The sequence below is a fragment of the Notolepis coatsorum genome (assembly GCF_963971535.1).
Source record: "Notolepis coatsorum genome assembly, chromosome: 6".
NCBI classification, from domain to species: domain Eukaryota; kingdom Metazoa; phylum Chordata; class Actinopteri; order Aulopiformes; family Paralepididae; genus Notolepis; species Notolepis coatsorum.
Window position 1 is genome coordinate 67,582,618 of NC_140170.1, and position 13,679 is coordinate 67,596,296.

Here is a 13,679-nt window from a genome sequence, read left to right on the forward strand (position 1 = left end):
CGCCGGGTGACATCACCCAGAGGAGAAAATACCTCTAGTTGCCTATTTCCTGAACTATTTTCAAGGAACTCAAGAGAAGATGAAGTAAATTGTGTCCTGTAGTTCAGCAGAGGTCTGCTCTCCTCCAGGTGACATCATCCAGGCGGGAGCGATGTGCCCGAGGTCTCGAGACACCGAACACGTTGGTAGGTTTTATGTCCAATTATGTTTTATGTCCAATGTTCTCCTCACCACAGAACGATAGGCTTCAGGTTAGAAACTTTGGCAAAATGCTCCTTTAACCGTCTGTAGTGTGGTAGTGAAAGTGTTAACCTTCTGTAGTGTGGCAATGAAAGGGTTAACCTTCTGTGGTGTGGTAGTGAAAGGGTTAACCTTCTGTGGTGTGGTAGTGAAAGGGTTAACCATCTGTAGTGTGGTAGTGAAAGTGTTAACATTCTGTAGTGTGGTAGTGAAATGGTTAACCTTCTGTAGTGTGGTAGTGAAAGGGTTAACCCTTTTTAGTGTGGTAGTGAAAGGGTTAACCCTCTGTAGTGTGGTAGTGAAAGGGTGTGATTAGGTATGTACAGTCAGTGCTCTTACTATGCGTCCTGATAGGAACCCTGTATTGTGTACAGTGTGTACAGTCAGTGCTCTTACTATGCGTCCTGATAGGAACCCTGTATTGTGTACAGTGTGTACAGTCAGTGCTCTTACTATGCGTCCTGATAGGAACCCTGTATTGTGTACAGTGTGTACAGTCAGTGCTCTTACTATGCGTCCCTCAGTAGCTTCCCCCAGCAGCCCTCCGAAGGTGATGACGGGGGACATGCAGGCACAGTACAAGAAGAGGAAGGAGGCCACACACTGGAGACTCATCCCGTCTTTATAGTCACTCAGATAGAAAGGGAATTTCCTCTTGATGTCCAGGATCAAACCGCCGAACAACCTGACATGAAAAAGGTAGAGAATCAGGCACAGTAGAAACTAGAATGGGTGCTCATTGGAGCCCTCTGGTGGTAAAAAGGTGTACCACAACTACACAAAGGACTACATGTAAGTCAATGGAGAACGCTGGAAATGAATTCCCCCCCAAATACTTCCTGTTGCCTGATGTGAAACACATCCTTGTGCCTCTGTAATTTTCTACACCAAAGCACAGGCAGATCGGCCCTATATATATATATTTCTTTTAATCCTCTTTTTCTGATTTTCTATGTTTTTCCTCCCATCCCAATTTTTTGTCGTTATGCCAATTCCCCCCCTCCCCTACCTGGTCGTTGTGCGCATGTTCCCCCTACTGGTCGGTACAAGGGAACCCTGAAGTCTACCACATGCTTCCTCCGACACATGCGGAGACAGCCAGCGGCTCTCTTTTCACCTGGCAGCGAGGACTCTCATTGGTGAAGCGTAATGCGTGGGAGGTCACGCTGCCTTCACCACTTCCTGTCTTTCGCTGAGCAGGCGCCCAGACCTGACCTGTAGGCGTCGCTGTCCACAACGCCAGATTACATTTACCACCCACGACTTCCCTCCCGCTAACTCAGCCAAACGAGTTAGTATGACGATCGGCCCAAGCCGCAGGCAATGCTGACTCCGGGGTGACGAGCACAATCTCCGCTACGCCACCCGACCGCAGATCGGCCCTATAGTTTGCGAGATATTGCATGGATTGGATTCACACACCCACACACATTCACTACTGAATGCATAATGTCCTCGGATAGGCTCCGCCTACCACAGACAAAATAATTGACCTTGATCTCAAGCCCCGCCGTCTTTTCCTGATCCTCCAATCACAACGTCGCTTTCCTCGGACAAACACAGTGGGTTTGCAGCTTTACCTGCCAGTCCTCTGCAGCTCTGGCCCGTGGTGCTCGGCATGGAGTTCCTCCTCCACTTGGCAGGCTGTGCCATTGGGAACCCCCCCTGGCGTCTTCCTCTTCTCCTACACACAGCCAATCACAAAGCACAGCAACAGCCAGAAGCCAATCAATAATTGCTGTAGATTAAAATACTATACTATTACCAACACACGCAATACTACAGATTCAGTGACTGCATCAAATCAGACATCCGTCTCAAGTTAAAGTCTGATCCGGTGTATCACAGTGGTCCTGGGGGGGGGGCCTCCTATACTGAAAAGGCCGGCCGATGGGTTTACCTGAGAGGGGACATTCTTGGGGGGCTCAATGCGGATGGAGGGGTCCCACTCCCCTGGTGGCAGGACAGTCACCTGGTCCAGGAACTCATCTATTCCGGCCAGCAGGTCACTGCGGTCCTTTGCCTTGTACGCTACGTCATGGAAGATCTGGGCCACAAGGAGGGAGAGACAGGAGAGGAAACGAGCTTCAGAGAGACGGAAGATGTGTCTGTGTTTTCATAAAAAGAGTGCTTAATATATCTAGGTTGAATAGTGCGAGCAGTAGACTCCCTTCAGTATTTTTGAGAGCCTCGTTTTTTCGTCAGCAGAGAGCCTCTTACCTCATCAGTCATGATGGTCGCCATGGAGCGTCCAATTTCGTGGTATTGCTGAGCTTTTCCATCCGGGCCCAGTAAAATGAACAAGAACCTGGAGTTTTGGTAGCAGACAAAATCGTAGCTTTAAGGATAAGCTTTAAGGATTTTGCAGTTGGATCATCATTCCTAAACAGTTCTCTGTGACTATATTTGTCCTTTAAAGTGGGGACTATTTTTAGCGACGCACTCTCAGCCACCGCCGGAGAGAGTGCAAGTTGTTTTTGAGGGAGTCACTGTAGCCGATAACAGATGTGCGTTGTACCTGGTGGGTATGGGGACCTCGGTGAGGCCAGACAGCAGGACGGCGGGGGACAGGCGGACGAAGGCCACGATCGGCCTCTCCAGGAAGTCCAGCTCTCCCACCAACACGTTAGATGCCTCCGCGCCCTCCGGGATCTTCTTCATGAAGTGCATGTCCACCTGAGGAGGCCACAGGAAGATCAATGGATCAATGGATCAATACGTTTGACTAGACGTATGCTGTCGGCTGCTGACAGCAGAGGGTATATATCGGCTGTCTTTATATATATCATCATGTTGTGATGTAACTACATTCACTGTGAACGATAGAAGCAGGATGTATACAAAACAAACCTGTGTTTAAATCAAAAGGCAATGGGTGCGCCGTCATCTATTGTGAATTCAATGTGACAAGTACAGTACAACGGAAATAAGTTGGCATCTAACCAGAGTGCAACGGTCACAGTAAAGTGCATAACAATATACAGTGTAACAAGTGATTATATGGAATATAAATAACATGTTGTGACTCCCACCTCGTCACAACTTGTCGAGCCTAATCAGGTGCAATTCGGAGCAGCTGGGCGTACCCGGAGGCAGAGACACCAGCCGTTTAAGAAGCCCGACAGTCTGTCGCTCCGTGCTTGATCGTACTGATCATGTGTGGTTAGTCAGACTAAAGTATCTTCAAGTCTTCGTATACAGTATGTCTCGTGTTGGATTCTACCCTGCTTCGTTATTTAGTTTTCCCCAGTGTTTGTTCTTTTTACCTAACCGGCGTTATTTTTCTCCTCTCTCCATCAAGGAACCGAACTCCCCCCCCGGCAATCCCTGTGTCTCTCCCCGGATAACCCCCCTCCCTCTGTTAACACAATGGGGACGAACAACGTATATATCCGTGTTTCGATTCCACCCGTTGTGGACAGAAGCACGGATAAATCCGTGGCAAGTTGTTATTGCTTTTATTCCATATTAATAACCTATTCAAGGTCGCCGAGCGGCACTGCAGATTTACCCTACTCTATGAATTCGAGAAGGTGCAATACCGGCCAGATCCTCTTAGGGGCGCTATCGCGATAATGCAACTGGAGCGTATCTATAACCGAAATGCCATTGGATTTAACGTTATTAGCTATTAGCCCATTATCTCGGCTTCCAGGAAATATACTAGACCAAATCCGGTATAATGCTTATATTCACAGCGCTATAAAATGAGAACGTATTGATGATTTTTTCTTTCTTCTTTAAGCCATTTTGAAGGGACGGTTTATGGTCTCAATTCACAATGAGAATGGACAGATAGCAATACTATAAAGTATAGATTTAGCTCTACAAACAGCCCCACGTCTGTTTACATTTCACGGCCCTCTTGAGATTAATTAGACTCATCCCAGTGGCCGCGAAACTGTTAAGAGTGGACTGGTTAGTACACGCACACGAACAACACCCTTATCACATTTACATAACTACACCACATTCGTTTTGCATGCTAGACACACGCGCACACATACACATGCAGTAATTGTCTCAGACACATCTCATTTACATTACCGTTGGCATCCCCCCCACGTAGGCCCCGTTAGTGTAGGTTATGTTTGCTTATTGTGTTCTTTTATTTATTAAATTGGATAATTGTATCCGTCTGCCTCCTGTGTCCGTCTGTCCTGGGGTTCTGCCACACTTGACTGCTTTGTAATATTGTAACATAATAAGTAAATATGCTAATATAATGTATGTACAGTATTATTAAGTCATACTGGCCAGTGGTATAACTAATAAGAGTAAGTATGGGATATATACAGATATATATATACAGTATATACAGTGTTTATCGGCCACACACTACGCAAACCAAACACCAGCACCACCAGACAGGCCCTTAGATGGACCCCCCAAGGCAAAAGGAAGAGAGGCCGGCCCAAGAACACCTGGCGCAGGGACTTGGAGACAGACATCACACGGAGCGGACTGACATGGAAACAGCTGGAAAGCAAAGCACAGGACAGAGGACCCTGGCGAACTGTTGTCGACGGCCTATGCTCCCCCAAAAGGAGCGATATGGCGTAAGTACTGTAAGTAACAGTGTTATTGTACATCATACAGTGTTACATGGGTAGACTGTAGACTATAGGTAGCTCACATAACAGGCGTTACTGCTGGATATGAGATAGTAAGGGGTTCATTCTCTGCTTGAAGTCAGAAAGTATCTGCTGTCTATCTATGGTTCTCTCTCTCTCTCTCTCTCCCTCTCTCTCTTTCTCCCTCACTCTCTAGTGAGTTCTCTGATTCAGAAAAGAAACCCCTATTAGAGCAATGAGTCACTAAACAGGAGCACACACACACACACACACACACACACACACACGCACACACACACACACACACACACACACACACACAGAGAGAGAGAGAGAGCAGAAAAGCAGCACACACAGGTGAGGAGAACGCAGGGTTGCGGTTGCCATGCTGACGCTCACCCTGCTGAGGTCCACGTGAGAGCTGTCTGGCCCGGTCTTCATATCTGGGTTGCTGGACTGAGGCTGGGGCGAGGTGGCTGGATGTGACAAGACACAGAAAATGTTTATGAGTGTGTGTGTGTGTGTGTGTGTGTGTGTGTGTGTGTGTGTGTGTGTGTGTGTGTGTGTGTGTGTGTGTGTGTGTGTGTGTGTGTGTGCGTGTGTGCGTGTGTGTCTCTAAACCAAAGTACATATCCTCTGTATCGGCTGGTCAAATGAGAGTGAAACAATCCATAAAGGCAGTAATCTTCAGCTGGCCAATACATCTGCCATCTGCCACTTGCTGGAACAAGTGTATTGATTTTTGTCTGTGTCCGCCCCCGAATGTCCCCTTGTCTGTCTGTCTGTCTGTCTGTCTGTCTTTCACCTTGTCCGTCTTTCTTTCCAATCTTCTATCTTTCTAAGCCTATGATCCTGTCCTCCTTCAGTCTTTGTCTCTCTCTCTCTATTCATCAGCCAGGTGCAGAGGGCTTTAGAGGGCGGAAAAATACAAATCCTGACTGACAGACAAAACCAGGTGCTGCGGACAGACTAGGTAATGGGACACTTGATCGGATGGAATTAATGTCTGAAAGAAATCACGGCAGCCTTGACCAGTCTGGAGTCGAGACCTTGAAGTACAGGGATTAGCCCAATCAGGAGCAATAGAATAGAATAGAATAGAATAGAATAGAATAGAATAGAATAGAATAGAATAGAATAGAAATACTTTAAATATCCCAAGGGAAATTCAGCACTACAGATCGCTCACAGTAAACAGTAAACATTTAGGTAGTCAAAAACAAAAGTCACGAATAAGAATAAAAATAAGAATAAAGAATCAAATACGGCCCGGGATATACATTCTGATATGTACTGTATATACATTCTAAAATATACAGCCAAAATATACAGAAATATACAGTAATAAGTGTAAAATAGTAAAATGTCGATTTAAAAGTAAAAGTCCAGGAAGATTATGCCAGATTGTACTGTCACCCTGTGCTCAGTGATGCAGTGAGGCACAGTGATGCGTTAAAAAAGTCTGATGGCTGGACTTCCTGTGGCGTGTGTGGTGTAAAGCAGCTTTAAACTGGTTAATCTGCACCTGCACCAATCTGAGGCCCAGTCCCTACTTGCACGGTTCTGAGTCTTGAAACGTGAAAACAGCTCTGCATGGGACTGCACGCAATGCATTGTGGGTATCCACAGGTTACCAAGTGTCTCTCGAAAATCTCTGTGCATTGCTCTTGTGAACAATGCATACAGCAGTAGGGAGGTAAAATGTTCTCAGATTCAGATTATTTTATTGTCACAGCTTTTTTAAATGTACATGAAAAACGTGAGATGCTTGTTTCTCCTGGTAATGTAATCAAACGGGAGCTCCGCCCACAATGCTATCCAGGACGCAGTTTCAGCTCCTTCTGTTTTCGGGCCACTTTCCTCGCAAAAAGCTAAAGTCCCAGATGATACACTCAATCGGTAGAACAGACAACCACTCAGATTGTAGACAACCCCTGTGTGCACACAATGGTGTTTGTTGGTTGATGATTTGTTGGAGAAATGCCAAAATGGTGTCAGTGTTTTTCATTCAAACGCCTACTAAATAGGAGCCAATAACAAGGTTTTCGCATTTAAATGTTGCCCCAAGTCTCGACTACAACCGTGTGAAATCGGAGTATTCTTTCTTTTTGGGACTTTTTTGGTTGTTTAACCAAAAAATAAAACACCTATTAGGAATTCAATGCTATTCAATGCTCTTTAGAATCCTCTCGGAGGCACAAAATAATTTCGACACTAAAAACGAACATTTCGATTTGTATGTTGTGTAGACCATCTCACAGAGGTGGAATATGCAATCTAAATAAATATTGGCTCTAACAAATTTTCTGTGACTGCAGAAAAACGCTTGACACGAGGGGTTACCAGTGCAGAAAAGCAGGCAAGCTGTCAGTCACACAGTCGGACTTCAATACCAACTGAGTCACGTGACTAAGTTGCCCCGGACCTGCGCGAGCTGCTGCGCTAAAAGAATACGACGGGGCTCTATGGAGAAACCATGACACCCCTCTGACAAATTGTTTCTGACAGAGTTGTTTCAAACAAAAACAGCTGGATGTAATTTTCCCAAATCAGCATGGCTGTGGGTATGAGTCTTTCACCTTTTACATATCAAGCTTTGGCATGGATTGATTGTTTAGATCACTAGCATGGCTAACAAATGCAAATATATTGTAGTCTGCCCCGTTGTTCTGACCAGGATTACGTTCCTTTCTGCTCCGCGATGATGCGCGCGCACACCGAGTCTGACGTATACAGTGAACAGGTCTATAGAGGTGAGAAAGCCAGAGCACGGTCCGAACCGGGCCGTACTGTACCTGGACACAGGGGCTCGAACACCTTGCAGGTGCTTTACTGTACCTGGCAGCAGGGGCTCGGACACCTTGCGGTCGGCCAGGGAGAGCACCATGGGGAGGAGGGTGCCCTTCTTCTTCTCGTTCTGGTGATGGTGCCTCTTCAGCAGCGCCTCGCGCACCTTCACCCTCACCGTGTCGTCCAGCTCGTGGGACGCCTCCTGGTGGTCCAACACCATGTCTGCGGACGCAAGGGTTATTTTAGTGATTTGTTCACGGACAAGGAGGACACACTGGGGGGGGGGGGGGGGGGGGTGGGTGTTCAAGCTAACAGGTCTTAAACAACAGCGCGATGCCTGTGAGCCGCCACTATGGGGCAGAGTGGGGGTAACCATGAGTGAGTGAGTGAGTGAGTGAGTGAGTGAGTGAGTGAGTGAGTGAGTGAGTGAGTTTGCTCTGAACAGGGTAAATCTGCATTTTGCTATGATGCCCCTCTAGCTCACGGAATTAACTCCAACAGTCCTTCAAGCTTGAGATTCGACCCTCTGTTGCAGAGTTTAAAACCTCTATCTCCAACCATTGATTTGTTATCCTTACTTTTGTCTCGTCTTGTTGTCTTATTGTTATGATTTTTATATGTGGTGTGATTGTATGTCTTTTGAATTTTTTAATTTTTTTGGCTGAAATGCAGTATAAAATGACCCTTTTCTCTTCTGTAGTGTTACATAGTGACATAGTGTTACATAGTGACATAGTGTTACATAGTGACATAGTGTTACATAGTGTTACATAGTGACATAGTGTTACATAGTGACATAGTGTTATATAGTGACATAGTGTTACATAGTGTTATATAGTGACATAGTGTTACATAGTGACATAGTGTTACATAGTGTTACATAGTGACATAGTGTTACATAGTGACATAGTGTTACATAGTGACATAGTGTTACATAGTGACATAGTGTTACATAGTTACATAGTGACATAGTGTTACATAGTGACATAGTGTTATATAGTGTTACATAGTGACATAGTGTTACATAGTGACATAGTGACATAGTGTTACATAGTGACATAGTGTTATATAGTGACATAGTGTTACATAGTGACATAGAGTTACATAGTGACATAGTGTGACATAGTGTTACATAGAGTTACATAGTGACATAGTGTTACATAGTGACATAGTGACTTACATAGTGACATAGTGTTACATAGTGACATAGTGACATAGTGTTACATAGTGACATAGTGTTACATAGTGACAGTGTTACATAGTGACATAGAGTTACATAGTGACATAGTGTGACATAGTGTGCCATAGTGTTACATAGAGTTACATAGTGACATAGTGTTACATAGTGACATAGTGTTACATAGTGACTGTTATGTACTAGAGGCCTGATCACTCTGTGTCACGGGGCATGTAGGTGAGGGCTGCCACTTAGTTAATTGGTGCTGATTGGTTACCTGCTGGGAGGTTTAAAACCAGCCAGGCACACACACATGCAGGGTCTGTGTTTAGAAGAGTGTGGGTTACCAGATAGATTGTCACGTTCTTCCAGTCCTTATCCTTTTAGCTTACACTAGTAATTCCTTAATATAGTAGCACTTGAGTTAATACACAGGTTTTGGTGTCGGTTTTGCACATAGGTTGCGGGCCTTGAGCCAGGGTCGTAACAATTGGGCGCTCGTCCGGGATCTTTTACCCCTAGAACTTTGTTTGGTGTTTTTTTTTTTGTGTTGCACGGGGTGTCATCATATTATGGTTTGGGTGGTGTTCGTTACATTTGGTGTAACGTGGGGGCTGAGCCATTTCATCAAACAGGTGAGTATGCCGTATTTGTTTGTAATTTGATGTGACTACTTATGCTGTTAAAATATATAGTTTGGTAGGCACCACATGTAGATAGGGACATTATTTTCTGGTTGTGGGTTAGCGTCCGGTGCACCACGTACTCCTGGGGCGGTCAATGAAATGATTGTATATGATCTTTGACTGGTAGCAGGTGTGGTTGAAGAAAGTTAGGTCTACAGGGCATTAGTTTAAGGGTAGGTAGGTTAGGGCGGCCAGGAAACACAGGTAGTGTGGTAGGGCTTGAATTAGTGTTTCTTAGGGTAGACATGTGGTAGGCCGGGTTTTTTTTTCCCCCTGCAGTTTAGACGTAGAAGCATATGTGGTCACATCAGGTTAGAAGGCGCACCTGTTTGGAATTGTTTGTTGGATTTATTTTGTTTTGTTTGTTTGAGTGTTTGTTGAGCATACCTGGTAGCACCTAACACCCTGAGTGTATGTCACGTCTATTTAGGGTGGGTGTGGTTTTTTTTTTGTTTTTTTTTACGTCCTTGAAATGTGCGCTCCGTAGCACACATTGCCACAGCGTCCCTTTATGGTTGTTATTAGTGGCTTTGGCATTCAGTATGGTTCTTCAGTGGTTCGTCGTGGTTCTTTAGTCGTTCTTCGGTGGTTCTTTGGTGTTTCTTTGGTGACTCTATGGTGAACGGGTGGTGGCGCTGGTGTAGGAAAGATGGCTTCCGTTAGGGATTTTGTTGATCTCCCTTTGCATGACTTGTTGGAGAGGTTTTCCAAAGAACAGCTTCTGGAGCTTGCTGTACACTACAAGGTGGAGCTTTCTCCCAGTGAGAAACGGTTGAAGCCATCTGCCTTGAGTGCTTTAAGGGTGTTGCTCATTAGAGGGCAGGTGCTTGAGGAGAGGGTGGAGCAGCCTCCTTCGTCTGACGCGTCTCCGCTTTTATCTGGTGCAGAGGGTGAATGGAGGGTTAGAGAGTTGGAGTTTAAGGAGAGGCAGCTACACCAAGAGCGTGAGGAGAGGAGAGAGGAGCGTGAGCTTAAGGAGAGGAGAGAGGAGCGTGAGCATGAGCGTGAGCTTAAGGAGAGAGAGAGGAGAGAGGAGCGTGAGCTTAAAGAGAGGAAAGAGGAGCGGGAGCTTAAGGAGAGACAAATGTTGCTGGAGCACGAGCGTGCGCAGAAGGAGCTTGAGTATAAGCATGCTGCCTTACAGGCGGGTGTTCTGCATCCAGAGTCACGTTCCGGTTTTGATGTAGGCAGGAATATTAGGATGGTGCCTCCGTTTTTTGAGAAAGACGTGGAAAGATATTTCCCCCTTTTTGAACGGGTGGCAACCACATTGAAGTGGCCTGATACCGCCTGGACACTGCTGCTGCAATGTGTTTTGGTTGGTAGGGCACAAGAAGCCTACACTGCCTAGAGGAATTTAAAAGGTGTGTTCCTGATAACGTGTCCACACATCTAAATGAGCATAAGGTATCGAAGATAGCCGACGCTGCTGTCTTGGCTGATGAGTTTGTGTTAACACACAAATCTGTCTTTGTAGAGGAGGGCCGTGTGGAGTCCAGGGGTAGTAGGCGTCCTTCTCAGGGGAGCCGCTTCCCGGCACCCGTGTCTGCTGGTCGGTTTACTTCGACTCCTAGGCAAGGTGGCTCTGCTAGTGCATTCCCAGAGGGGGTTATCTGTTTTTACTGTAAGGAGCCTGGTCATATCGTTGCTGGATGCCCTGTGCTTAAGCAGAAAAATGTAAAAACGGTGGCTCTGGTAGAAATCATGGACAGGACACCTATGCCGACATTAGAGGGTGGGGTGCGAAGTATCAAAGGTGCAGACAGGGAGCTAGAGGGCTCCTCAACATTTATGATGGATGGATTTGTTTCACTGGTTGGTGCATTAGGATCAAGGCAGGCTATTACAATATGGAGAGATACAGGAGCTTTCCAGTCTCTCATTCTGGATGGGATTTTGCCATTTTCGGAAGATTCTTCATTGCATTCCGGTGCCATTGTTCAGGGCTTTGGAGGAGGCTTTGTGAATACTCCTTTGCATGAGGTCTCGCTAAACTCTCCCTTAGTATCAGGCAATGTTGTCGTAGGAGTGTGTTCTCACATTCCCATAAAGGGGGTGTCCTTCATTCTAGGGAACGATTTGGCCGGTGGCAAAGTGCTGGCTACTCCAGTTGTAGTTCCCGTCCCTGTAGTTTCTGAGGTTCCTGATGAGCTCGCACAGAAGCATCCAGGAGTGTTTCCTGTGTGTGCGGTAACACGCGCAATGTCAAAGGTCAAATGTGACACCCATGAGGTTGTTAACTTAGATGGTGATATGACACTTAGTGACACGTTCTTTGTTGAGTTGAAAAGTGGCCCTGATGAGGGTTTTGGTAAGGTGATACCGTCTCATGAGCAGTTGGTACTAGAGCAAAACAAGGATGTCTCCTTGTCGTCCCTCTTTGAAGAGGCGGTTTTAGAGGATGCAATGGTAGATACGTCTCAAGGATACTTTGTTAGCAATGACGTGCTCATGAGAAAGTGGACACCACCTAACCTGTCCAGTCTGGATGACTGGGGCAGTGTGTTTCAGATTGTTGTTCCAGCCGTGTATCGTCCTGATATACTGCATCTAGCACATGATCATGATCTTGCTGGTCACATGGGGGTCAGGAAGACTTATGACCGTGTGCTGAGACATTTTTGTTGGCCTGGTTTGAAGTCAGATGTGGCACAATATTGTCGCTCGTGCCATGTGTGTCAGGTGGTTGGTAAACCAAACCAGAAGATCCCTCAGGCTCCTCTGCAGCCTATCCCTGCCGTTGGGGAACCTTTTGAGCGGATCCTCATTGACTGTGTTGGTCCCCTCCCTCGAACTAAGACAGGGAACCAGTACCTTTTGACTATTATGTGTGCAGCGACCCGTTTTCCTGAAGCCATTCCTTTACGCAAGATCACAGCCCCAGCTATATCCAAAGCTCTGGTTAGGTTTTTTTCGACGTTTGGTCTACCAAAGGTCATTCAATCAGATCAAGGGTCTAACTTCATGTCCCGTCTCTTTGCTCAGGTCCTCCAGCAGTTGTCTATCCAGCATTGCCCTTCCTCTGCCTATCATCCAGAGTCCCAGGGGGCGCTGGAGAGATTTCACCAGACTATCAAAACAATGCTGCGGGCATATTGTACGGAGTTCGACAAAGACTGGGATGATGGAATTCCTTTGCTTCTGTTTGCTGCTAGGGAGGTAACCCAGGAGTCTCTTGGATTCAGCCCGGCTGAGCTGGTGTTCGGCCACACAGTGAGGGGTCCTTTGAAACTGCTGAAGGAAAAGTGGTTGGCTGACCAGACTCCTTCCTCTACTAATTTGTTGGACTATGTGTGCGACTTCAGGCTTAAGCTTAGTAGAGCATGTGAACTAGCGAAAGAGAACCTAAAGGTAGCCCAAGGAAAAATGAAGGTGTGGTATGATAGGCGGGCCCGACATAGGGTGTTCTCACCGGGAGACAAGGTGTTCTCTCGCCTATTCTTGGGTCTGCATTACAGGCTAAATACAGTGGGCCATACTCCATTGAGCGCAAAGTTGGTGAGGTCGACTACTTGATTAAAACTCCCGACCGCAGGCGCAAGAGTAGATTATGTCACGTCAATATGTTGAAGGCATACAATGATAGGGCTCAGATGGACCAGTCAGGGGTCAAGCCTGTGGCTATTCTGACAGTTTCTGCATCTCCTATTGTGGCCGACTGTTCTGTGTCGAAGGAGATTTCTCAGGGCAGGTTGCCAAACACCCAGATACTAGGTGACTTGGACTCACACCTGTCGTACTTGCCACTTCCTGAGCGTGCGGATGTGGTGCGCCTACTTAGACAGCATACACGTTTGTTTTCTGATGTCCCTAGTCGTACTAATGTACTCGAGCACGACATTGATGTTGGTAGTGCAGGGCCAATTAAGCAACATGCCTACAGGGTGAATCCGGAAAAACGACGGATCTTGAGTAAGGAAGTAGACTATATGGTGAGACATGGCATTGCGGAGCCCAGCTCTAGTGCGTGGAGCTCCCCCTGCCTGCTTGTTGATAAGCCAGACTGCACTCATCGGTTCTGTACTGACTTCCGTAAAGTTAATGCAGTAACCAAGCCGGACTCGTACCCTCTTCCTCGGATGGACGACTGTATCGATCGGGTGGGTTCAGCAGCCTTTGTAAGTAAATTGGATTTGCTGAAGGGATACTGGCAGGTTCCGCTTACTCCGCGAGCACGTGAGATATCCGCTTTTGTCACACCAGAGAGTTTCT

The 13,679-nt window shown here is 46.5% G+C and overlaps 1 protein-coding gene across 1 annotated transcript in view; it reads right to left on the reverse strand.

The window, feature by feature from the left end:
- slc4a8 (solute carrier family 4 member 8) overlaps positions 1-13,679 on the reverse strand; it is a gene marked incomplete at both ends in the record, with an annotated part of 112,502 nt that overhangs the window by 34,125 nt on the left and 64,698 nt on the right. Inside the window, 7 exons of the mRNA XM_084315607.1 lie at positions 751-925; positions 1,821-1,924; positions 2,141-2,287; positions 2,461-2,548; positions 2,759-2,916; positions 5,214-5,290; positions 7,653-7,826. Coding sequence (XP_084171733.1) covers positions 751-925; positions 1,821-1,924; positions 2,141-2,287; positions 2,461-2,548; positions 2,759-2,916; positions 5,214-5,290; positions 7,653-7,826 — 923 coding nt within the window. The remainder of the gene's footprint in view (positions 1-750; positions 926-1,820; positions 1,925-2,140; positions 2,288-2,460; positions 2,549-2,758; positions 2,917-5,213; positions 5,291-7,652; positions 7,827-13,679) is intronic.